General features: G+C 39.6%; 1 protein-coding gene across 13 annotated transcripts in view; it reads right to left on the bottom strand.

Moving 5' to 3' along the window:
• The window catches only part of LOC109486981 (voltage-dependent T-type calcium channel subunit alpha-1H-like), a 139756-nt gene that overhangs the window by 18092 nt on the left and 95162 nt on the right, over positions 1-26502 (bottom strand). For 9 of the 13 annotated variants that reach the window (XM_019790902.1, XM_019790913.1, XM_019790909.1 and 6 more), the window contains exons 3-24: positions 25207-25304; positions 24065-24236; positions 22739-23036; positions 21699-21791; positions 18700-19567; positions 16931-17180; positions 16193-16292; positions 15549-15700; positions 14798-14983; positions 14144-14267; positions 13468-13623; positions 12152-12277; positions 10978-11068; positions 10198-10400; positions 8983-9522; positions 8301-8389; positions 7553-7676; positions 4136-4204; positions 3639-3823; positions 3010-3136; positions 726-854; positions 233-322 (exon numbers count right to left, since the gene is read on the bottom strand). In XM_019790902.1, coding sequence (XP_019646461.1) covers positions 233-322; positions 726-854; positions 3010-3136; positions 3639-3823; positions 4136-4204; positions 7553-7676; positions 8301-8389; positions 8983-9522; positions 10198-10400; positions 10978-11068; positions 12152-12277; positions 13468-13623; positions 14144-14267; positions 14798-14983; positions 15549-15700; positions 16193-16292; positions 16931-17180; positions 18700-19567; positions 21699-21791; positions 22739-23036; positions 24065-24236; positions 25207-25304 — 4270 coding nt within the window. The remainder of the gene's footprint in view (positions 1-232; positions 323-725; positions 855-3009; positions 3137-3638; positions 3824-4135; positions 4205-7552; positions 7677-8300; positions 8390-8982; positions 9523-10197; positions 10401-10977; positions 11069-12151; positions 12278-13467; positions 13624-14143; positions 14268-14797; positions 14984-15548; positions 15701-16192; positions 16293-16930; positions 17181-18699; positions 19568-21698; positions 21792-22738; positions 23037-24064; positions 24237-25206; positions 25305-26502) is intronic. The other 4 variants (XM_019790936.1, XM_019790980.1, XM_019790963.1 and 1 more) reach the window with 4 other exon arrangements.

The raw sequence follows: 26502 nt of genomic DNA, 5'->3' as shown, positions 1-26502 counted from the left end.
TCGTTTTCAAGCATGTGGCAGAAAAATTATTTTGATGATAACTAGCAAGAAATCTTAATAAGACCAGTTTGCCATTGATCATGATTTCAACAGCATGATAGTTTTTGCACAATGTATAGATTGAAATAGAAATGGGATATACATGTAGCTCTACATGCAGTCTGTTTGCCAATCAAAAACAATTTCTTGTGCTGAAGTCCATGAATGTTTGTTATAAATGAAGAGTCCTGACCTGTACATCTATATCCACTGCATCCAGGCCGTTGTACATGATGTCTACCCAGCCATCTTTAGATGCCAGCACAAACAGGGCCATCAGTGCCTGGTGTGGACAAGGGAACAATGTTATGTAGCTGTATCAACTGCAAACTGTTATAAAGCAAGTTACCACAAAATGTTTTGGGAGGATTCATTAGAGGTTTTTCCAGGCCTATTCTATGAGCCATATGCATGGCTATTATAGTGAGCATACACTTACATATATATGTAGATATGGCCATGCATGGTACTTCATACTATTTGTTAAAGTTTATGCAAAACATTTTATAATTTATTACATATTTCTCAAACAGTTTTAATGAAATTTTGTCTGCTATCCTGGGCAATTACTAATAAATCTTTCATTAAAATTGTTATTGAATGCCTGAAGATGAAGAGAAAATCTACTCTAAACCAAAGTGTTATAACAGAAATAAGACAACACCATACACAGAAATGTTACTTACCTGTCCGAGGTTGTCAAAGTTATACTTCTGATTGACCCATTTCCTCTTGGTGTCCTTCAGACAGTCTGTCTTGTTTTTCACCCCATACAAGTCAGGGCCTTCACAGTGGAAAAACTTCCCCTTGAAAAGCTGATAAAAACATAAAAAATATCTATGAATTATAGTTTCATCAGGTTGGTAAGTTACTGATTAAAGAGACTCTTTTTACACAACCAAGTCTTTTATTCACAGCCAACGTTTCGGTGACTGTCTGTCACCTTCCTCAGGACAATCCAACTCCTGCATGTACATTTGGGACCGCATTGTAGATACAGTTCCCTGTAACCACGTAGATGTGTAAATATTGTATGCTTGGGAATGCATCAAATTGTACATTGTATAGCAGTGGCACCAGCTCTGCAGTGCAATGTGAACCAGTCAGAATTGCCCTGAGGAAGGTGACAGACGGTCACCAAAATGTCGGCTGTGAATAAAACACTTGGTTGTGTAAAAAGAGTCTCTTTACTAAACACCAAAAACAGTTTCATTAGTTTTTGGTAGAACATCAGATATTGGGATTTTCTTTAACACAACCAGTAATGAACCAGGACGAAGGGAGATACAAACTCAGCCATGCTTGAGATTATGTTCTCACTGCAAAAGCGCCACCTACATCGGCTACATATAGCGGCAAGAACTCCAGTCAGAAGTTCTGAGGAAGTTGTCTAAAAGTTAAAAGTACTTTGTATAACTGTCTTTCACTAGCCTGGTTACCAAACCTATTTTAGCTCCTGTATATATTGCAGAGAGGATGTAGGTCTAGGGGGCTAAAATAGGTTTGGTAACCAGGCTATCTTTCACAATGTTGGTACTTACTCCAAGGGCAACCCATAGTGACTAATGGCCATCTCTGGGGCTTCAATTTGTGAGTAATTGAGGAGACATGGGACCATAGAGTAATGTTCAGACAGCTAACTAACCAACTTGTCCTCTCCCTCAAGAACAATATATATTTTACATTGTGACCTTGTTTTCCACACTTTACTATGTTACTTAGATCTGGGCTTTAAGTGATGTAGTTGAAAGTGTGACAACCAATGAAAGATAAGTAGTTCTCTGAGGACAGCAGACAATAAATTGCTTTACTTTCTTAAATGAGTCACTTGGCAATTATCTGAACTTCATGTTGTTGTTCACACAATGTACATGTATGTAGGTGGTGACTTTGTTAGCATACATGTATACCATGCATCACAGGGGAAATTGGGGGATTGGAAAGTGGAGTTTGAAACTTCTTTTAATCTTGTTAACTGTACAATGGCACAAGTCATTCCTTAGTGGAAATAGTGCCACCCAACAGTTGAATATTAGTGGATGTCAAACTAATTGTTCCAAACAAGGAGGCAAAAATACAGAGACAGTGAATCTAAACTTTTTTTTTTTAACCGAATTTAACGTCATTTTCCCCCAACCGGGGGTTAGACGTGCTTGCACCAAGTACAAGTCTTTTTTTGAAGCAAGATTTTTACGGCTGGATGCTCTTCCTAACGCCAACCCAAACCCTAGTAGGGCCCAGGAACCTCAAAGTAAACCATAGGTAAGAAAGTGATCTCAAACCAATTTTTTTCAAGCTCGCTAAAGAGCTACTCTTCCACTGCTTGTGACAGAGAAGACAGATACTTTCACGGTCGATGTTCAGGAGAACTTGCACTTCTTGTTCCTCCACTCAGAACCTTTCAGCGTGCCACTAGGTTCTCTTCCAGTTCTCATCAATACACCGTTAACATACCTGTCTCCAAGTCATATTACAACAACAGCTTCTTTCCCCGGACTGCAAAATTATGGAACTCTCTTCCAAACAGCTGCTTTCCGTCCGATTACAATCTACAAAGCTTCAAAACAAACGTCCACCGCCATCTCATGACATAGCTACAATATACTCCCCTAAGTACCTCTAGCTCTATGCCTAGAAGTGGCCAAATATAATTGGCCTTGCATTGAGCGATACCATTAAAAAAAAAAAAAAAAGATGCTATGTACAGTATTTACAGGTTCATTGTACCGGGGAAATTCCCCTGGCTCTTGACAAGCACAATGAACAGTGGACCACGGTTTAATGTCCCGTCCTAAGGACAGCGACTCTTCCCAGTAGCGTGCATGTCAGGTGAGCGACACAACAGCTGGGATTCGAACTCCAAACCTCTTGGTTAAGAGGCAGGGTTGCTAACCACTGGACTACGCATGCTACCATAGGTTGCTAAGGATAACATTAGAAGATCATTTTGAGTTCATACGGGGTACTGACCTGTACACCAAGTATCCCAAAGATGACAAAGAATGTACAGCAGATGAGAACAATGTTCCCAATGGGCTTCAGGGAGGACAGTAGGGTCTGGACAACCAGCTTCAGGCCTGGGGCTCGACTGATCACTCTGCAGGAATAAATAACAAATATAATTATAATAACAAAAATTTCAGCATTATGCTTTAAGCATAAACTATTCAGCATTCTTTTTCATCAGTGACACTGGAGAGCACTCAAATTAAACATGAATTTCTTCTCCAAACAAATAAGGTCAATGACCTGAACAAATAAGGTCAATGACCTGAACCAGATGTCTGTCATGATCACCATGGTAACTAGTGTTGGGCTGGTTACATCATGTTGCAATTTTATAGCAGGGGGGATTTAGACTCCTGTCACCATATATATGAATGTACTTGAGTAAGAATCAACATAGCAGACCATATGCGAAGGTAAACATTATGCATTTGCTTTCCAAATATTACCGTTCTAGTTTTCTATACTATGTTAACTTTGTTTCTTTTACCAATATTATTACATTGTACTATGTACAATTGTTGTGCAATTAACTACTTCTTTTTGTAATTCAAAGCTGCAACAGGTGTCCACAAGTTACAATTTATGGTCACCTGAGGGGTCTGAGAGTCCGAAGCAAGCGGAAGACTCTTAGGATGCCGAAGATTTTTGGACTGCTATTGGACGATACCATGATGACTGTGTCTGCCAGTGAGATGGTCACCAGGAAGCCATCGATGACGTTCCAGCCACTCTTCAGGTACGCACCTTCACCAAACACAAATCCTAACGCAAGGACCTGCAAATGAATTTTTTAACATTAAGATAAACTTATATACAGCGTATAAGAACAAAAAAAATCTTAACAGGGAAGAATCTATTTCTAGGTAGAATTTTGGTCTTGAGTAACGAAAGATATTCTGGGTGTGAGATAAAGCTATTTCTACCCGTCAGAATTGCCCTGAGGAAGGTGACAGACGGTCACCAAAACGTCGGCTGCAAATAAAACACCATTTGTGTAAAAAGATTCTCTTTATTCAGTAACTTACCAACCTGATGAAACTATTCACGAACTTTTTATGACAAATCTCTCACCACCAGTCTGACTCACCTTAACAGACATCTCCAAGGTGAATATGACAGTGAAGACATGGTTGGCAATTGTCAGGAACATTCTCTCCTAGAGGGGGGATAAAGGTAATGGTGATGTAGTCCCAAAGACCAGGCATTGTGGGAATACAGAGGGAAGAACTCACACAATCACTTCTAAAATCCACTTCATCCATCAAAACGTAATGTCTTTTCTGTAACTTACTGCAGGGCAAATTACCCATCTGCGATGCAATTTCTAATTGTCACTAGGTTCCAATCTTTAACCAGTTAAAAGCTTTTAAGCCCAGAGCTGAAAACAATGAATCTTACATTTTCTTGATCTTGAATCCATCAATCATGATTGTATCTTATTGGGAACTTCCCAGGCCCTCAAGCCTAACTACTTAATGTAAAAGTTTCTTTGACTTAAATTGACTTCATGACTGTCAGAGAATACAAGGAAATCAAACTATCCAAAATCAGAATATGCTGGATTTGAAATAAACTGCAACAAAGACAGCTATGATAATCAACAACTTCACATTGAGCTGAGTCAAGCAACTATCTCCTTGGTGCTGAAAAAATGGTTATTGTTATTTAAAGTTTCATTAGCTGTTATACTTCTACAAATTGATAGAAATCAAAGAGGCCACACTAATTTAATTTGTTGGTTCACAGATTTGCCTACTTCTTCTAGTTCTAGTTTCAAAAAAGTCCAGGCTCTGAATCAACTCCAAAAATGCTCATATTTTGGCCCCAACAGTTGAAGGAAGTCCCTTCTCTTCAGAGTTGTTACAGTTTTTCTGATAAAAATACGACAACCAACAAATTAAATTGATGTGGCCTGAACTGACTATTGATAGTCTTTGCTGTTAAACTTGCACAGAACATTTCAGATAGAGACATACTTTTTTAATGAAGAAGAAATGATCATCAGAGCTGCTGCATTGAAAATGACTTTTAGTTATCAGTTCTAATTTGAAGTTGCATTGGTGTATGTGTCCTATATACTCATTTTTCTTACGGCAATGAAATGCATCTACTTTACAATGATATGAAGTTTATCTTTTTTATAATAGTGATAAACCTGCTAATTTCTCTTTATCCCATGTGTGTAATAATTCTACATATCATGATATCTAAATGCCTTCAGACCTTCACCTACATGTACACATGATATCTTTCTTTCATTGAGTATGAGAACCAAGACTATCAAACCTTTTATCTATGGCTCTCTAAATGAAGTAATAACAAGACACTATCCCTAGAGACAGTGTAATCTTGTCTGATCAAAGGATCAAAGGCTGCGTGGGTGTGGATATCATGTTCAAAGACCAAAGTTGACTTCATTTGCCTGAGTGCTTTTCAAAGTGCAAGAAGAGACAAGGACAATAAAACACAAAGATGTTTAAAACATGATTGTTGTCCTGAAATTGTGTCTCTAGAGACAGAAATTAAGTTTTTCTTTACTCTTATGCATAGGAGCCAAGTAGCAAGATTGACTTCACTTGCCTGAGTGCTTTTCAAAGTACAACAAGAGAAAGGGACAGTAAAATGCAATCTGATTATGATTCTCTACTGTTTAAAACATGATTGTTGTCTTGAGATTGTGTCTCTAGAGATAGAAATTAAGATTTTTTTCAAAGTCATATACATAGGAGATAAGTATATAGACATTCATTTCTGTGCAATCCTGCTATCCCGTGGAGGGCAGTAAGGCAACACAAATGGCTAGCTTTACCAAATCTGAAGGGAGCTGTATATCACTGAGCATTCCAAGAAGGAGTATCAGTAGCTACATCTATCTTACTGAAAGGCCTACCTGTCTACCAGTGGTAACAGGACTGTGTATTCTCAGAAAAGGCAATTTTATGGTGATGTACCAGTATGTGTAAAAGTGGCAATGCTTGCTCACACTTGTCCTAGCAAATTGTACATTCAATCCAAGAACAACTGCTGAATGATGTTTTAAGGATATAGTGTTGCAGACTGGAATGCCAAGCTCAGGTTGGGAAGTGTAGATCATTTCTGACTTGACAACAATACCTGTATATCTTCCCCTGCCTCATCCACTTTGCAAATTTGATATTGCAACTTTTTGTTGCCCAAAGTTACAGTTCAATTGCCTCAATATCTAGTAACTGCTAGTTGCTAGTGGTAAAGATTTTTATATCATGTCAATCTATTGCAGACTTATCCTAAAATTTGTGTCATTAAAACAACATTAAAATTTGATACAGCAGTATCTTTGATATTTCCTTCCTAATTAAATAACTGACTAGTGTTCAAATCTTTGATTCACTAAAACTTTTATCTACCAAAAATATTACTCCAGCAAATCAAATGACATACTAAAGAAGCCAAAAATGCATTTTCCCTCATTGGGCACAAAACTATATTATGTTATATAACATGAAAACTGCCAGAGGTGATGGAAGTACAAGTATGTTAGAATGGAAGTTCTGTTGTGTCCTAAGCTCTTTCTTGCACCCAGAGGGATCATCCCAACAACACACATCCATTAGATGTGACAGACAAGTTTGTCTCCTAAGCTACTTCAAAGCATCCTCGTAGCCTGATTGATACACCAAACACTAAATGGGATGGCAGAATCTGATGGGATCTCACAGATTCATATTATGGGGGAGGACAATGGATATGCTCTGCTCAGATAACTCGTTTGCAGTGTTTGTACGAGTGACATAAATCCCCTAACTTCAGACTCAGAAACTTCTACAATCTACCAGGGTTAGCATCTATCTTTCTTGTGATATAATGGTAGAGATTTGTTCATACAAACATAGTTTCATCGGTGGTAATAGTGGCAGCCCTATCACTGAAACAAACAAAATACAGGGTCCAAAAAAGACAGCTTCTCCATCATCAAGTACATTTTTTTTTGTACATTGAACTTCAAGGAAGTGTTAAAAGGCATACAGGTCTGGAGAAATACAAAGAAATCATTCAGATGTTCTTAGCCTTATTTTGTCCCTTTCCTTTGCTGTTACGGTTTGCAATATCTACATGTGTATCTCTCTGTATATTGGAATTCCCTCTATACTTATATAAAAGATAAATTCCCCAGCTTAAGACTTTTAGATGACATGTAGAAAAATTCAATTTCCTTATGAAACTTGACAAACCATGTATCATTACATTTGTACATGTAGCTCCATATATGAGGTTATCTATAACTGTCTCAAGAAGAGAGAAGAAGTTGAATCTGTAAATAGTAGATCACATTAGTATATATATATATAGTTTAAGTACATGTGAGTTATTGTTGTATTCTTTTCCCTGTTTATCCATGACCTGTACTTAGCTTGTATGAGCATAAATTTACAATAAAGGTCTTTCATTCATTCAATGATATCTTGTGATGGGTACTGTTTTGGGTAAAGCACAGCTACATTTGTACAAGGTGAAGCAGACTTACACCACTGTCTGGGTCAATCTTGGGTCTCTCCATGGCCAGGGTGATGCAGTTCATGAAGATAAAGATCAAGATGACGTGGTCAAACCACTTCTTGTTGACTAGGTACTGGCACAACTGTCGTAACCTGTGGAACATTGGCATAAGTCAGATGTTATGTTCTGTATTGAGCATCTTGAAGCACTTATTGTTCTAATATTTCTATGTCAGGTAAGGACACACCAGGTAATTTTTATGGATGACGACTACACACATATTGATTTTGGCCTGTTCCCAGAAAAAAAACATTGTCAAGAATTTCTGCTTCTTGTAACTGTGACCAAAGGTTCATGACAGACGTGATTAAAAGAAAGAAACAGAACAGGACGACAACTGCTGTTCCACTGATTTATTACTGTTTTCATGAGACATAAAAAACTTGTTGGTTGTAACACTGTGTTCTCTCATTCAATTTGTGTCCTAACATTTGTCGTCCCTTAGTATATTTCAAATCTAGGCATCTTGCTTTTGTCAGCCCTTCTTGTTTTTTTTTCATGCTCTTGCATTAGATTAAGGGTCTCCAGAGGACGTCATCCATGAAAATTACTTGGCGTGACCTTAAAGAATATAATGTAGTATGTACAGTATAGCATCTGATTATTTGATCAGTTGTTCATTTTGTACAGCATTCACTCCTGTCTGAGGCATATTTGAAGACAACAGGATTCACCAAACAGAATTGTTAGTTTCTCTCTCACCAAAGATTACTCACCTGTTCTCAGGTGCAAACAGGAAGAGGGAGTAGTATGCTCTGGTCTTGAAGCAGCCTTTAGGGGCAGGGCAGCATTTCCAGTATATGTTCTGCAGAGTAACAAGGTCAAAAATTAGTTACATCTCTTTCTTGTCATCGAACAAAACAGAACTAATGATCTTTTTATGATGCATATTATGATGAGACTGAAGAACTTTATTGCATGACAAATGCACATGGTACAATTTACAAAGTATGGCAACAACAAATTAAAAAAGTACAAAAGAAGAAGTATAGAATAAGACCTAATAAATCCTAATTACTATGATGTCAGTGATATAGATTATATTTACATGTAAGCTGGAAAGAGCAGTTACAGATAGACAAAAAACCATACCTTGACACCACTACTCTACAAACACATTATACATCTGATTTGATATGTATTTTAAAACAGATATTAAAGCTACAGTCCCTTGTTAGAATCCTGACAGTCGTGCTATGTAGTTGAGGCAACATATAGCCAGATCTTGAGGAGTCCAACCACTGAGCTGCCACCATGCCACTAAGTGGGCAAGGATGCATATTAAACAACCAGGAGCTAAGGATTGCAGAGGAACACAGCGTAGCCAACATGGAGTCCCTGGACAGACTAAACTACGTCACGTGTGATCACGTGACCACTACTTAACATAATACATACCAGTGGCGCAAGTCCCACCTGTTCTGGGCATGCCTCCTTCTTTTCCGTCGGATCTTTCAGGACCACTACGTCTGGTGGCCCGTTCACTTCCGTGTCCTTCTCCTTCTCCACCTCCACTGTCAAGACAGGCTTCTCTATCACCGACAACCTCGGGCCCCCGTTACACTCGCTGGACACGCTCACCCGTGGACTGTTTCCGTTGTTGCCGTTATTGCCAGGCTTGGAGTTAACCGACAGGTGACTACAATCACTTCCCTGAGATGTCGTACTCTCTCTAGTCCTCTGGGCCACGTTGCGCGACCGCAAGCTTCCCGACTGGGACGCGACGTCTGTGGGATTGAAGGACGCGCGTACGGTCCCGTCTTCTTCGTACGTGTGCGTGGTGTTGGTGAAGACTTCGTCGTTGAGGTTGTCCTCGTCGTCAGCGAATAGGATGCTCTCCCGTTCTCCGCCCTTGCTCCTGCGCCAGCTGAAGTGACTGCTGCGACTTCCGGAGCGGGACAGACCTGGGGAGTCCTGTTCAGGAACAGTCAGGGCAGACTGGAGGGGGCAAGAGAGTGGTGGAATATTTTATAAATTTTAACAATAATCTGACCCAGGGCTCTATAGCAAGCACCCATTTTTCTGTCAATTGCAAGAATTTTGAAATGTGTGATGGAAAAATTTTTATTTTATAAATAACTTCATCCACCTTGATGGACAAAATTGGCAAAAAAAAATTTTAGGGAAAAGAAGAAGAATATCCTAAGGACCACAAAGGACCACTCTGTTCAACCCCATGATTTGCCTGTCAAAATGTTGGAAATTGTGTTTTAAAAGGCTTGAAAATCAAAAGTTGTCTCTAAACCTCCCTAGATCACAATCACTGCCCCCAGGTCCAATCATGTATCTCAGGGCTGATATCTTGAGATAGCTAGAGCTCTGATCCGACCATCTTATGACTTGAGAGGTGCACTAGCAAAGGACTTTGATAGCAACAGGAAAGATTTAAACCGATACACACGGCTTAAAAATGTCATGTCAAAGTGTAAAAGCTTTCAGACAGCATCCGCCATCTTTCTTCGGCTACTGACAACAGCAGTCATGTGACCAAGAGGTTAAAAGGTCAACACATCTCACAGTTGATTTCAACTTGACTTGATGGTAGCATATACCTAAATTATGATTCAAACTATGAAATAGAGATAACAATGTGACAATAAGGATTTTCCTTACAGGATTCCCGGGTGTGCATTCGTCATCCTGTGAAGAGACACTGGCAGGATAGCTGACAGACTTCCCGTTGCTGGGGCCATCAGTGTTGGGTGAGCCCTGCGGGGTGGCCTCAGTCCTGGTGATGATGGGCGGCTCAGGACCAGCCACCACCAGTGTCCGCTCATTGTTCAACACACTTGGACTGGTGTCGTCACCATCACCATCTATAATCACAACAAAACATCAGGAAAACTCACTTCAGTACCAAGGCCAGCCACCAGGAAGGCCCAAGCTTGACTGGTTCACATTGGGCAATTCTGACTGGTTCACATTGCACTGCAGTACAGGTGTCATTGTTATAGATGCATTCCCAAATGTACAAATATTTTACATTGTACATATCTACACATATGCATGGTTACAGGGGAGGGACCAGCAAATCGTCATGCGCAGAACTAGCAGTGTGTACATCGACGATATATTTTGGGACTTATTTTTTAGATAGTTAAGACTTGAGGTTTGAGATAAAGGTAAATGTGTTTAAAAGTGCTTGTTTCTCGAGGTTTTAGCATAGATTTCAATTGGATCTCCTTAAGCTGGTCCCTGCCCTACAGGGAACTGTATCTACAATGCGGTCCCAAACATACAGGGGTTGGATACATAATTGTGGTCTGAGTTAACTCATTAAACAAAAGCAGTTACAAAGAACAGATTCCACAATGCGGTTTCAAATGTACAGGAGTAAAATATGTACAAGATGGTCATTCAACACAATAAACTCCTACTTCTTAAGTCTCCTACCTTTCCTTGCAGCTCCCACAAGCACCATCTTGTAGTTGCTGGGCCCTGCGAGTTGACTGTTTGAGTCATCCATTTCACTCTTTCTTTCCTCCTGCAAAGTTCACATTTCGTACATCAGATAAAGACAATACAATGAAATATAAGAAACAGCCTTTAGTGGTTAAGTATAAATGGATGTAATCGTCAGAGATGCAAATGGTGTATAACAACATTGTAAGCTTAGGTACCCTGTTCACATATTGCCATGCACCTGGGATAAAGGTAGGTTATATATATATAGTCAAGTTAAAAAAAGCTACTTTGCATGCCTGCACAGTCCAATACACATTATCAAATAACTGTTGGAACACCTTTTCTGAGGAGCAAAGAAATGTTGTTAGTAAAATTAAAGACTGGTTAGAGACATCATGAGACGTACAGGTCAGTCAGTGTTAGGAGACATGAGACATCAAGAATGAGTGGATCACTGAACTTGGAACTTACACTGGAACATCATGGAACATGCAGCAAGGGCATGGAATGGGGCACATCAAAGACTTTTGAAGCAAGGTACATGTAATCTCATGGGATACATTGTTTCTACATCAAAAGTAGCAAAGTCTTGGAAATGTCACTTTAAGGCTTTTTGCTTGTGAAGACATCCTTTATATCTTTTTGATGCCTTTTTTTATGCCTTGCATTACACACTATCAAACCAAATGTCATTAATGTCGAGTTCAAACTAACTGTACATTTGACAGTTTTAATGTATACGTGATATTTCATGTTCTGCTGACAGAGGTTCCATGCTATAAAGGAGTATTAGCATGAATTATTGGCCAGAGCAGACAACCAATATGCAGCAATTTGAATTTATGTTAATGCACAAAAAGCGTATTATTATTAAACATTGCTGTTGGCATTGCCATTAGAATAGGGAGTGTACAATGACTTGGGATGGCAAAGCTCCAGCATATTATGATATGATGCCTGATTGTTATGACTTTGACATTACAGTGTATAATGATGGATTATATCTTTTGTTAATGTTTCTTCTAATATCAGGAAAGCCAATGGAACATTATTATTAATAACAAATGGATTAGAAATGAAGGCAGTCAGTTACACCAGAGAATAGAAGACCCGTCACCAAAAATATGGTTTCACCAAGATTTGGGCAAAGTCTACTTGTCACCTTCAGTGGTGGGGTCAAAAGATTGGTTGTGGACGGAGTCTTTTTTGACATCAAACTTGGTCGTTTCCAAACTGCCAGGGTCTTGAGAGCTTTTGTTGCCCTTTGGACCTTCTCAATTTTCCGTTGCTGTGAACACAACACAAAACTGCACATCACAACACAGAGAAGTAAAAAAAAAGTATGGCTACTGCATGCTTTAATACATATTATCATATAGCCGGACGGCGTGGACCAATCAGAGGCCCGGATACCCGTGCTGTTATTTCCCGATAACAGCACATGTGGTGTTATGGCGGAATAACAGCACATGTCGTGTTATGGCTGATACCATTATGTTATAGGGTATAGGGGCATGCGACTCTTTCTGTAAACCTTTGTAGCCTTTTTTCTGTCCAATAAACTTTTTTTGTTTAGCTTCATTTAAACTACAATTTGCATTAAATGAAATTATCCATATTTGTTTTAAAGCGTATAATATATTCGAATGTATTTTTATGTATGTATATATATTAAAGCTGTTGTATTTCAAACAGGAATTGTGTTGATTGACAGTTTGGATAGGCTATATGATAATAATTTTAATGCACTGCCTTTTCCTCGTTGTATATGGTGTCATAACTGCATGGGCAGCTGCCATAACCACCTCATAAACCACCTCGTTCGCTTCGCTCACACGGTGGTTTATTCGGTGGTTATGGCAGCTGCTCATGCAGTTATGACACCATATACAACTCGGGGCAGTGCATTAACCCTTTAATCATGACTGTGCATTATACAATGTATATGCTAGGTGAAACATGCATAACAATAATTTTATCAACAGAATGGTATAAAACACACAAGTCACGCACATGCAGATAAAATATAATCACTTCAGTTATTAGGGATCCATCTTTGTTAGGCTTAAGCAAAAATTGCAGGATATGTTCCCTTCAGAAGTCTGCTCTTATTCTTTGGCTAAATGAAAGATGATGATTTTATAGTAGGCATACATGTAGTATGTTGACACTTCGAACCAACAAAGCAAAAACAATCAACAGTGTCGAATGCAAAGGTTTTAGACAGAGATCATTAATTAATTGACTTCTGGAAGAGAAGCATCTTCAGACAACTTCAGAAATGGATGTACATGTATCATGACAAACAACAGAGACATTGATATTTAGTAACTGAAAAAACTGACTGTACACATCAATGTAAATAAATGTACCTTCAGTGAATGTCACACACCATAATGATCATGATGATAAATTATTATGTTTATATGGGACAAAAGTGGATATTCTGACCACAACACACATTACATGTAGCCTCACCTCTGCTGAGAAACCCTCCACCAAGATGGCCACCAGTAGGTTGAACAGAACGTAGTTTCCGAAGGTCATAAGAGCGATGAAATACAGAGCCGCCCATGGAGATGTGTTCTTCATGCCATTGTAGAGAACAAGGTTCCAGTCTTCCTGTGTCAGGATCTGTAGCAGCAAACAATCAACAGTTAATAAAGGGTTAATGCCCTGCTCTGAGGTGTATATGGTGAGATAATCCCTGGTCTAGTGCGATAACCACCGAATAAACCACTGAGTGAGCGAAGCTTTAGTAGTCTTAACACTACTGTTACCGGTAGTGTTCTGTCCCCTGAATGTTGGTACGGTCCAAAAATTTAACCAACCACTTTTGAGATTACGGCCTGATAAAAAATGGGAAATAGCTTTCTGATTGGTCAACTGGGTATATGATAATGAGTATGAATGACTCAGAGATTCTGGAAGTTCTTGAAAAAAACTAGTGGTTCATAATATCTGGCCTTGATCTTTACAGTATAATTTGAGTGTCTCATCATCAATTATTATTGATGGATGAACTTCATATAAAGCTGGGAAAAAGAAGAAAAATTATCAAGAAGGAAGCAGTGTATGTGTACAAGACTAGTGATTTACAGTAAGCTGTTGTACTTACAACAGGGAGAAAGTGCATTAAGTAAGATCACTTCACCTGGAACACTGTAACAAGGGCCCACAGTAGGGTATCAAAGTTCTTCCGATCACACGTCACTTTCTTGTTGTGTACTGGATCGGGTTCACAGAACTTGTTCCCAAACAAGTGCATGCCCAGAATACTGAAAAATCAAGAGTCATTTCAGTTAAGCAACACCATAAGAGTTTTGCAACAAATGTGTAAGATAATTGTATTATATAATAAGACTAACTAATAGTATATAATAAGACACTACTAGCTGCAGCAGACAAACAAATTAAGGTTCAACACTGGGAATCGGGGATATATGATAAACTGACATTATGATATAAGACATCTTCTGGCAATCTAATGGCAGGTCAAAAATTAAGTTGTTCAACATTGCAAGTACATGTACTCAATACCAGCTACTTCTAAATGTGTCAAATACGATAAATGAACAGTCACCCAATTCAAAGTAATCACCTTATTGTAAAGGATTCAATAACACACACACTGCCTAGTAAAAATGAGACGGCTTTCAAACTGTTTTGGACGATGTTTATGCCAATCCAAGTCTGTTCCAGACTGTTGCAGTTTCTATATTCTACTTTGCTCCAAAGAATTTCATGAAATGTTCACAATTTGAGTGGATTTTGTTGAATGTTCAACGTTTTCTTTCTCAAGACCTACCTGAAGATGAAGATGAACAGGATAAGGAGGGCAAAGAAGGTTGCCACATTGTCCATCGTCTTAATCATGACCAGGAGCTGGCGTCTCAAGGCAGGTAAGAACCTGATCAACTTCAGTATTCTCATTAGCCGGAAGGTTCGCAGCACAGACAAGCCACCTTCTCCGTCTTCTGCAATCTCCACAATACTGCAGAAATAAAATGCAGCAGATATGTTAATATTATAGTGAAGTCTTGTAAATGAAGCGTAGCATGGGAATTCTTGTCCCGTATATTAGAGTTCCCATACTCTGTCCTTGGTGCTGAAGTTGAATTGCTGTCTGTTGTATTAAACACATGAAGAATGCTATTGATAAACTGGATTATCAAGTGTTCTAGCCATTTGTTTCTGTATTCAGTCAATGTCTGGTGCAATAGTGTGACCATTATGATCATAGGGTGGTCCAGGGGCATGCTCCCGGGGAAAAGTTTTATTCTATGTAGAGTGTAGACGGATCGCTCTAATTCGTAGAATGTAATTGCCACATTTTGCGTAGAGAGTAATTCGCCATTTGATTCTATGTAATGCGTTGTAGCTACCTGGAATTTATCGTAAAACATAATGGGGAGGCTTCCTGAATTCAGCGTAATACGTGGCCGGCTCTCAAAATTTAGCGTAGAGCGTTGTTGGGACCCCCCATGCAGGCCCTCTTCAACATTTAATACATCAATACAAAATAACAACTGTCACACAATAGTACAATTATATAGTACCTGACTATAACAATGATGCCATCAAACACGTTGAACCCGTTCCTGATGTACTCGAGCGGTCCGTAGGCCAGCAGCTTCAGGAGCATCTCCAGGGCAAACAGGGAGGTGAAGACCAGGTTACTGATCTCCAGGGCATTGGTCAGTTCCTCAGGCTGTAACAGATACAGGTGGAACAGGAGTTGATGTGATATACCAATCATCCGGGCATGTTAGTCAAATTCTGATCTGCAGTACAATCTATAACTGATGTTTGTTTTGCTCAATAAAGATCAAGCTGCTTAGATTCAGACTGTACTGTCATAAGAGAAAAAATATGCTGAACACTGATTTTTCCAGAGAATCTGAAGATTGTTTCAAAGAATCTGAAGATTGTTTCAAAGAATCTGAAGATTGTTTCAAAGAATCTGAAGATTGTTTCAAAGAACCTGAAGATTGTTTCAAAGAATCTGAAGATTGTTTCAAAGAATCTGAAGATTGTTTCAAAGAACCTTTCCAGAGAACCAGTCGAGAGAAGACTTTCTTCATTCCTAAAAATTGATGCAAGTAACTTGAATGTAAAAGCCTTCGAATTAAAAAAAAAGTAGACACCGTCATTACAAATATTGTAAATTCTACAGTAGATATATTAACACTGTAGAACAGACCTGATTGTGGAACTCAATCCCCATGCTCAGGGTGTTGACTAGGATGGCCACCATGATACCTCGGTTGAAGTACTTACTGTCCACAATAGTTCTCATAAACCTGCAAGAACAGAAAAGAACAATTGAGTTAAACATTTTTGAGACATACAGTGTACATCATGTAAATGCATCTTACAGCATTCATGGCAAACAAATTAAAGGGACTGGAAAACTGTAAGCCAGTATGAACAATAATGATTGCTCTAGGAAACCAACTGAAATTTTCTTGAGATCCGACTCGCGGAAGGGTCGGGACTGAGGGCAATGTAGAATACACCATGTTGTATTTTATTCATGTCATACCCACCCAAGAAAACGCACCTTTCGATGCAAAATGAGCCAAAATTTGGTGTCCCTAAGCCCCAAAATGCAACAACGTCCATTCTAACGTACGAATTCTGTATTCAAATTTTCGAAAGCAGCACACGTGGTTAGGGTGAAACGTGCTCAAATCGTTCTGTGGAAGCCAGGAAAGCCTGGGCCGTACCATAAAAGTACAGCCCAGTCAGGAACACCCGTATCGAACATTATCGCAGCCCGGATATGATATACATTGTAAATTCCTATACTGCACAGCAGAATTTACATCTGGCTGATGCTCACATCAGCTATTCTACAGTCTTCAAGAATATTTGCTGTACTATTTTCTATACCCACATCACAGACCCCGGGGATCGCTCATTAATACTGTGACCTTACTTGGTAAACCTCTCCCAGCAGCCTGGGGGTCTTGGTGGCAGGTCTACACTCTCCTCTCTGTACTTCTTGGAGTCCACTTCTTCATCGCTGACAGACACCTCAGACTCAGAGTTGGAGGCCCAGTCATACTGTGTGTGTGTACAGGTGCATTCTACATGGTCTTTGGACACGACCGCTGGAACTTGTAGAGAGGAGGGAATCACAGATGGGACGGAAAGTCTTTGGACTTGTAGGGACTGATCATTGTCGTCTGTTAACACAGAGAAGAGAGCATGGTACATGTGTGAGTACGCTGGCGGTAGGCTAGGACATTTGCTACCAATGCCTTCTAACATACAGTCCAAAGATCTAACATTATGGCACTCATAATGTATTGGTAACAGTAACACAATATGACAAGGGAGATGGCCAAGCAGTTTGCCAAAGTCTTGAAAACTGCTGCAATGCCAACATGCAAATAGTGCCAAGAACATCCAAAATACTGTGCAAGGTGTCTTCCAGAAACATATCGTTTAAACACATGGTTAGAAGGAGTGTGCAAACCTTAATGGTGAGCAGGGCAGGTCATTTATAAGTGAGTGAAATATACGAAAGGGTCTAATAAACAACCAGTTGTGAAACAAGGGAAAGCAACCAACCTGCTGAGAGAGTCTTCAGGGTCGGTCTCCTTGCTGAGCAAAGCTCAAGAAATAGAGCGTACATGTGTGCTCTGGCGCATGCTTGCTCATTGTGTGCCTAGCAGGCCACCCAGCTTTAAACCCAAGCATGGCAGATACATGTACAGGGAGAGGGATCGAGGACTACAACACACGAATCTTGACAGTGTGCTATGCTGATGAGCTGTTCTCTGTCTCTCCATACATCAATGAAGGAGTGAAATGATGCAGCTTACCTTTGGCTTGCCTTGTGGGTTGTACAAATGTACATTGAGACTTTTCTTGTTTGCTGACCTATGCAGATTTTGGCATCACAATGATTTTTCAGTTTTTTTGGGGGAGGTTGAAAATCAGGATAACCAATTCAGTGATACATTGTAACTAGTGGCATCTTTTCAGAAAGCGGCAATGCTTCAAGCAGTTTCTCCTAAGGGAATTTTTAATGCAGATCTAGGAATACTAGAGGGTGGGCTTTGTCCTTGTTAGAAGTCAGATTAGAAAATTCAATCAAGTTTCATTATTAGGTTGGAAATGAACATGGAGTTGACTGCTTTATCATTGGTACGTATATTCACAATGCATCTTGAATAAAAACAGTTGGGGGGAACAGACAATGTACGGTATAATTCTACAAATGCTGGAATGTAGTAGATCACTTTGGTCAAATATCAAAAGTTTTAAGTTTGCTCTAAACAAAAAATGTCTTTCCCACTTTTTCTGGGAGCTCACTGATCAACAAAATCCTGCAATGGTCAGCAACTAAACCCCACCATTAGAAGTTTGTCTCACTTCAAACAAGGAAGGCATTATGGAAAGTTTAAACATGATTTATGCCAGATTAATGCCAACTCCAGGATATCCAATAATTATGAGAAACCGTTGAAATGTTTTTAATAGGTGATCAGCAATGTTGTTATCATTGTTGTCGTTACTGTTGTTGTTAAAGATGGGTGATCCGAGAACATCCCACAGCAAAGGTTGAAGAAGCACCAGGTCAATTATAGAAGAGAACTGACTCGAGGACAGTGATTATGAGATCAAGGTCAAAAAGGTCACAAGGGGAGGGGGGTCATCAGTCATGTGAGACATGTTAGCAGCCATCACCAAGCCTACCTTGGAATATGTTGGGATCCGACGTTACTGGTTTGGTGGAAGGCCCGGGACTGGAGTGGCATGATTGGGTGACGGCTCGAGCGATATTTTTAGTGGATGCGACAGCCAGGGTCTGCAGTTCCTCCACAGCGGGTCTGGACTTCAGGGGGGGAAGCACCTTCACCCCGGGGGTGGCAATGGTTGGCAGGGGGACGCTAAGATGTTTTGGTGAGGGCACGTTAACATCTTTAAGGGGAGGGAGGAGGGAAGACTTTCTTAATGTAGTGTCAGGCTCACCGTTGGTTGCGGCATCACTATGCGAAGACTGTAGGGACTCTCGTGAACGATGCACGCCGTTTGTTGAAGGCACTCGAAGCAAGTTAGACTTGCTCGGGGACTGCAAGGATTCCACATCGCTAGGTTCTGGAGTTGCGATAGGGGCGAGGGGGCTCGGGCAGGGGCTCTGAGACAACGTCACCTGGTACTTTGGCGGACTACTCTCTATGGGAGGCAGGGGGTTGGCACCTCCGAAATGGTAATGGTGGTGATGATGATGATGGTGGTGGTGAACACACACAGACTTTTTTCTCCGCCTCCTCTTCCTCTGTAGGGTCAGAGCGGGGTCCACTTTCCTCTGGTGTCTTCCCTGGAATCTGTGGTACAATCTCAAGACTCTCCGCCTCAACCGTTTGCACATGTGCACGCACAACTTGAACACCTCTTCATAGCAGCCTCTCGGATTGTCTGGATTGGGCTGACTGGATAACGTACTTGTGGAGAGGTACTTCCGCCTCTGCTCCTCCATGAGCCTGCTTTCTCTTTGTTTGGTTTCAGAGAACTGTGTGGCTATGACCACTAAGCAAAGGTTGATCATGAAAAATGATCCAATCTGCCAAGAGATAAAGAAAACAACAAGGCTTGCATGAGAGAAGACAGTGATGAACAAATGCAGTGATTTCAGTATACATAATTCTCTGCATCAAAATATGTTCATTGACTTTTCAGCTATTAAACATCCATACAAATTCCAAAAACCTGCTGTTCTTACAAAATTACCACTGAAATTTTGACAACTGAAATTTTGACAACTGAAATTCTGTTATCAAATTACTCATAGTATTGTATGCAGATTTTCTCAAACAAAAAATTAGATTGAAGTCCTTTTGTAGACACTGGTACATGCAGTAACATCAGATGAATGATCATACCTTCTCATGCATACATCAAAGGCCTTCCAAAACAAGTGTTTTGATAACTTTTTAATGAATTAAGACAAAGACTACTTACTCTTCAGTCTCTAAGATGTTCAAAGACAACAACTACTACCCTCTACGGTGACAGTAAGATAATTAAGATGTGAGATATGCAACACTAAGACATGCCACTACCTACATACATACTTGCAATAAGCAAATGCAATACTTTATCTACACAGCTGCTTTTTCACTATCATGCAACTACTGGCTATACATACATTGTAAGTAGGATACACAACAGAAAGCTGCATTTCTAATCTATGCATGCTATTGTATAGCACTGACTTTTAGACTAGATAATCAAGACCCTTGCAATCAGGATATTTTGTTAATTTCTTTCTCATTCTTCACACAAGTGCAGACTGAGTTGTTAATGTTTGCATGCAGCTCAAACCAATGGGCTACATGACTACAGAACTAAAAACATTGTCTACAGAACTACAAATCCAATCCAAGCTTTTAGAAGGATCTAGAAAGAACTCAAGTTTGGTCAGCTGAAGGGGAACCACTTGTATTCAGCTGCCTGCAACTTTAAGAGGGGAGATGATCTCTGAAGGAAAAAAAGACTTTGAGCATCATGAAGATTGGAGGAGGAAGACAGTATTTTACTTGCAGGACAGGTCAAAAATGTGTAAAGATTGTATATTGAAAAGCATTGGGCAGTTTTGGGGACAGTGGTGTACATGTGTAGAAGTCATAGGATTTTCAGGAAAAAAAAAAAGAACAAAAAACATGATTCGTATATAGGAAGTGGGAAGTGCTTCACAAAACAACACTGATGAAGTTGGGAGGAAGAGACAGAGTAAGATTTAGGATTTGTGTAAAATTTACAATGTTGGGAAAAGCTGTGCAGATATAGAGGGGGGGAAATAGAGAGCATGTGTGGAGGCAGCTGAATGCAAACATGGCATACCTTGCTGGTGCCCACACGTGTACTTACGATGATAAGAAATACGAAATAAACAGCGTCCCAAATGGAATGCGCATCCTGAACACTGTACATGATGTAAACCCATCTTGCAAGACTGATTACCTAGAAGTTGGTAGAGAGAGCAGCTAGCAGTGTTGAGCAGAAAGACACAGGGAGCACCACATACTGTAGATAATGCTTATAAATACAACTGAAGTCAGTCATATCCACATGTATTTGAACTGTAAACGTTTTCCAAAAAATAGTGTTGTCGTAGAATGGAAGAGAGCCTTTTACATCATATAACACTGGTCACTTTAATTTTGGAAAGTCACTAGACATTTGGAATCAAGGACAAATTGATGTTCTATAGTACATTCAAGTTTGATATCAGTACGTAGATCTTGGTGTAATGAGCACAGTGATATGAAAATTATTGTTCTGCGGTGTCATAATTTATATATGATAACATTCCAGAACCAAGATCCTCTTTTTCAAGAATTTTTTCAAATTCAAGAATTTTTTCAAAGTCAAACCCAACTGTCTTTTCTGTGAGAAATCAAACATTATTCCCTTGTCAGATAAAATTTTGGAACAGAATCGTGTTCTATTTGGGTCACCTGAGGTCATATGCGGGTGATTATTGGATTGTTTAATATATGGATTGGGATGAATAATGACCCGGTTTTGACTCGATTTGTGACATTACGGCATCATAAGGAATGTGGAATGGAACCTTCTGATTGGTCAACGTCACTAACGTCGATAATTTCTATTGAAATATATCCATGGGACTGAGTGACTTCAGTTGTCAACAAACTTCTACAAACACAAATGGGTTGATCCATACTTACAACAATGAGAATAACAAAATAGACCCAGTTCCAAACGGAATGGCAATCCTGTATATAGTACATGATGTCTACCCAGCCCTCTAGGCTGATAACCTACAGTGAAGTCAGAAAGAAATGGTTCATTAGTAAAAACCGACATGCAAAGCTCATGCTCAAATCATGGAGAGAAATGATAGTTGTATCTGGATTCATGCATTTCTAATTCATGCTGAAACAAATGTCTTACATATTTAGATTAAGAACTTTAATGGTATCATACCCAAGACAGGACTATGGATACATGTCAGACAATATTACACAATGTCATTTCTTTTTTAACGTCTGAATTCATACAAAAAAGGATCAGGCATGCAAAAGAATAAGTCATTGAAGATGTTAAAAAATTGACCATATCAGGCTGGTAAACTATAGTACTAGCAGCTTCATACAGCCAACCACAAGACTCTGGGCATTCCAAATCTGTTTCACTATTAATAATGCACATTCAAGCATTCACATTCACAGGATAAAAACATGTAGGCATATGGTGATCTGTCATTAGTCCTAAGTTATAGCACAACAACACAATGGTGACAGCTGGTATACTGTACAACCCTATAGGCTTGTAATAGTACTGTCTGATGTATGATTCCCCATTGGCAAGTGTTGTTTATTTCAACTCTTGTCTGTGTAATTTCCCAACATATTTATAACACTGTCATGAGATTTGATAGGCCGATACCAGCTTTTCATTATCATATATACTATCATGTACTTGTACTTGGAGCATTTTTCATGCCAGATGGAATTTGTACCTGAATCCTAGTGTTAAAGAATACATTTATCAGTTCACATTGTAAAATGCAGTACATTGCTGCTGGTCATTGAATGACACCCTAAACCACTACTTTAAGAGTTACATTAAACATTACTTCTTGCACCCTCCATTGCTGGTTATAAAAAAGTAAAGTAGCTTAACATTAGCATAACATACTGAGACAGACATCCCCCATTACATGAGACTTAGTGTCCCATACATTCAGCATAAAGCAATGACTTACTTGGAAAATTGCAACCCATGCATACAGTATGTTGTCAAACGAGATGGCATCCTTGAAAGGGTTGTGTAGCCCTTTTTTGCACTCTGTGTAGTACTGGTTCCAGTTGATGCAGTTTGTTGTGAGGTTCATGGTTGTGTTCAAGTAACCCTCGATGGTTCCGTTACAGACTGCATCACCGTCCTTCAGGGCCGGGATGTCGTAACAGTGCAATAGTCCATTGCTTTTGGAGCAGATGAAGTCTTCCTCTTCAGAGGGCCTGTAGTATGGGTTTCCCATCACATATCTTGCAAGTGGTTCCCTGAAAATAGTCCAAGATGATGTTGGTCATCAGAGTATTCAACAACAAGGAAGAAAAGATGATATTTGACGGGACCCCAGAAAGTGCGACATGGAACGAAATGGAACAAAATTGAACAAAATTGAACAGAATAAAACCAATTTCATATAATGAAATCATCATGGCCTAAGGAAGACAGCTGGTGATAAAATTCCTCCTCGTGGGCATAACGTTACCACTAAGACGGATGGAGACCACAAAGAAAAAACACTTTGACTACTCAATTCAAAATTCACTTTATTCTTAGCATACCCTGATTGATCTTATAACGTTGCAGTTCTCAGAATATCATCAACCTTAACATTGCCTTTGGACATCGAGTGGACACTAACGGCTTTCCTTCATACATATTTCATTTCTTTTTGTTCCATTTTGTCCATTTTGTTCCATTTCGCACTCTCTGTACACCGTATTTGACCGATGTGACGGTGGGAGATTCCATTTTCCCGCCATTTTTTATTCCCTCCTGACGTCATCACACTTCTGACTTCCAGAGTGACAGCGAGTGGATCACACATCTGACAAAGGTTGATGAGATTGACCAAAAACTTATGATGTTGGTCTTTTCTTGTGTTGGTGCAATGTTTAAACTCTACAACTATGAAAAGATGAAATTATGCATAAATGTGTGACTCTGCTGTACTTATAATCATATGGTACATGCAGCATGTCGGCAGAACGTACTGCACCTGCATGAAACCCGTAAGGTATTGCTCATAGCACTTCAGTAGAACACCTCATATAAGATCGTATATGGTATAGTATAGTATGATCGTAACACTCCATCTGTAGTTTCCAAATGCTATGTCGGAAAAAATATCTTCTGCTAAAGGCAAAATTCTGATGCAACGTTGACAAAAAATCCAACGAAAACCATGAAAAATGGGAGGTTTATTCAAGCACAGTACGTTCTGCCGACGCGCCGGTACATGCCTATCTCTAATCCCTTTTGGGAAGTAAAATGTGGCTATTCAAGTCATTGTACTCACGGCAGCGTGAGGTTTGTGATGTTGCTGTCCAGATAACATCTGTTCCTGAGCTCCCCTGCCCACAGCTGCACCCCCAAAATGCCGAAGATAAAGAAGACAAAGAAGCAGAGCAGGAGGACGTTGCCTAACATAGGCAGGGTGTCCAGTAGGAGCATCACCAGAATGCGCATACCTGGCAAGAGGTGGGTGTTAACAACAATGTTTTGCATACAAATATACATCATTGAGAAAAAGACAAAATGTTATACAAAGTTTTGCCATATCTGCAAGGGTTTCAAGCTGTTTTGGAAAAGGGGTTTGCAAATTCTGAGAAGCAACATGCTTGGAACACTTCTAGAAAAAATATGGTAACTTCTTGTATTAGGTACAGGAGGCAGTTTAATTTGAAGTCCAGGATGCCACACAGAATTCTTTACAAACAAGTTTTCTGTGGAAAAGGTGTGAAGTTTTGATTGGAAAGCCCAGTTTTGATTGGAAAGCCCATGCCACATAACCACCACTGTTTCAGCACCAAAAACAGGTACCACACATTTCTTTACAAAAGTGTTAGATCATAGTTTTCAGTGGAAAAGGTGAGCAGTTTTGATTTGATAGCCAGTGTGCCACATAACCACCACAGTTTCAGCACCACAAACAGGTACCACACATTTCTTTACAAACATGCTAGATAGTTTTCAGTGAAAAAAGGTGTGCAGTTTTGATGGGAAACCCCAATATGCCACACAACCACCATAGTTTCAGCACCACAAACAGGTTCCACATGTTTCTTTAAAAAAGTGTTAGAAGTTTTTAGTGGAAAAAGGTGTGCAAATCACTCAAAAAAAACAAGTTCAGGTCATATCAAAGATGCACAGATTAACATGAGTACAGATTTTATGGGGTTAGATAGAAGTTTTCAGTTCAAAAGGTGTGCACATCACAAAAGAAAAACAAGTTCGGATCATATCAAAGATGTGCAGATGACAAAATAGTACAAAATTTATGGGGTGTGCATAACTGTTACCCTGCTATTGGGGTGCTTCCATAGCAGGGAAGGGTTCAAAAAGGTGAATGTCACAGTCACTGGGACATGCACAATGGGGAATTATAGTTTGGGAAAAGTGGAAAAAGGTCACACCACGGGTCCACTGTTTTTGACTTACTAGGGACTCTGTTGATGGCCCTGAGGGGCCTGAGGACTCGGACTGTCCTAATGGCTGATAGGGTAACACTTTCCAGTTCCAGGGAATATTCCACCATTCTGCAAAAGAGAGAAGAGAAGTCATCTTGACACATCCATACATTCAAGCTGATGACACTTACATGTATGATCACAAGAGCATGCAACATGCTTTCGACATATATCTCTACTTCTTTTTTCATGATTGAAGAACAGAATTTAAAAAAAAAACACAGCTTGCCATGATAGTCATAATATCCTGTAACACATCATAAATAACAGTTATAATGTGAAACATCTACTGCTATTAAAGATACCATAGATACAACTGTGTTCTAAATGCCTAGTTGCTACAGTGCAAGGTACATTTGTAGTAATGCAGGTGCAAGACGCACATTGAGATGTAGCTGAAAACAAACAAAGAGTGAAGGTTTAGAATAACACCAGGTAGATTGTGCGCTACATGCAATGCAGTGATGAAGATGATATTCCGAGTAGGGGGGAGAGTGGACACCACAGTTGGCAGAAAGCAGCAGAAATTTGACATATTCACATCCAAACAGTCGGTACTCCAGAAATAGGGTGCTGAAGCAGGCAAGACATTTAATGGAGTTGCCTCATTGGCAAAGAAGTCTTAAGAATGCATGGGTGATGTGGATCTATGTGACGTGACTAACTTTTGTCTCAAAAATCAAAGAAATAATCAAACAGCAGGGAACAGTGAATTCAAACTTCTGCACACACTGCAGACAGGCTACAAGCTACCTGGTAATTACATTAAACATACAATTTGTCTCGTGTCTTCTTGACTCAGGGAGAAGACAGTTTAAGAGGAGAAACCTACACATGGATGGCAAGTAAAAAACCATGCTGTACGGATGTAAACCATTGTTGTTAGACTCCTTGACCAAAGGGCACTTCCCGCAGGGCCCACACAGACAGACAGTTCATGACATGCCCATGCAGACATGGTACGGTTAGACGTGTTCCACTTAGAAACAAGCAGTCACATTTAGAAATTAAAACAAAATTCTCCCTTACATTTTCATTACATATTCTGCCACGCTATGTAGGAGTGAAGTACAGAGAGATTGGGATTAAAATGTGGAAGGAAAAAGTCTCCAGTTAGCAGAACGGTAGGTTTGAACACCTTGTAAGTGAGTACCAAGAACATGTAGCTCGCGATGTCTTCCAGTGTAAGATTTAAGTTGAAACCACCAATCCACAAATTCCTAGACAGCTTGGCAAATATGACCATAAATTATAAGGTTGAGTTGGA

This window comes from Branchiostoma belcheri, unplaced genomic scaffold, assembly GCF_001625305.1.
Source record: "Branchiostoma belcheri isolate BF01 breed outbred unplaced genomic scaffold, Haploidv18h27 scaffold110, whole genome shotgun sequence".
NCBI classification, from domain to species: Eukaryota; Metazoa; Chordata; class Leptocardii; order Amphioxiformes; family Branchiostomatidae; genus Branchiostoma; species Branchiostoma belcheri.
This window is presented reverse-complemented; position numbering and strand designations above follow the sequence as displayed.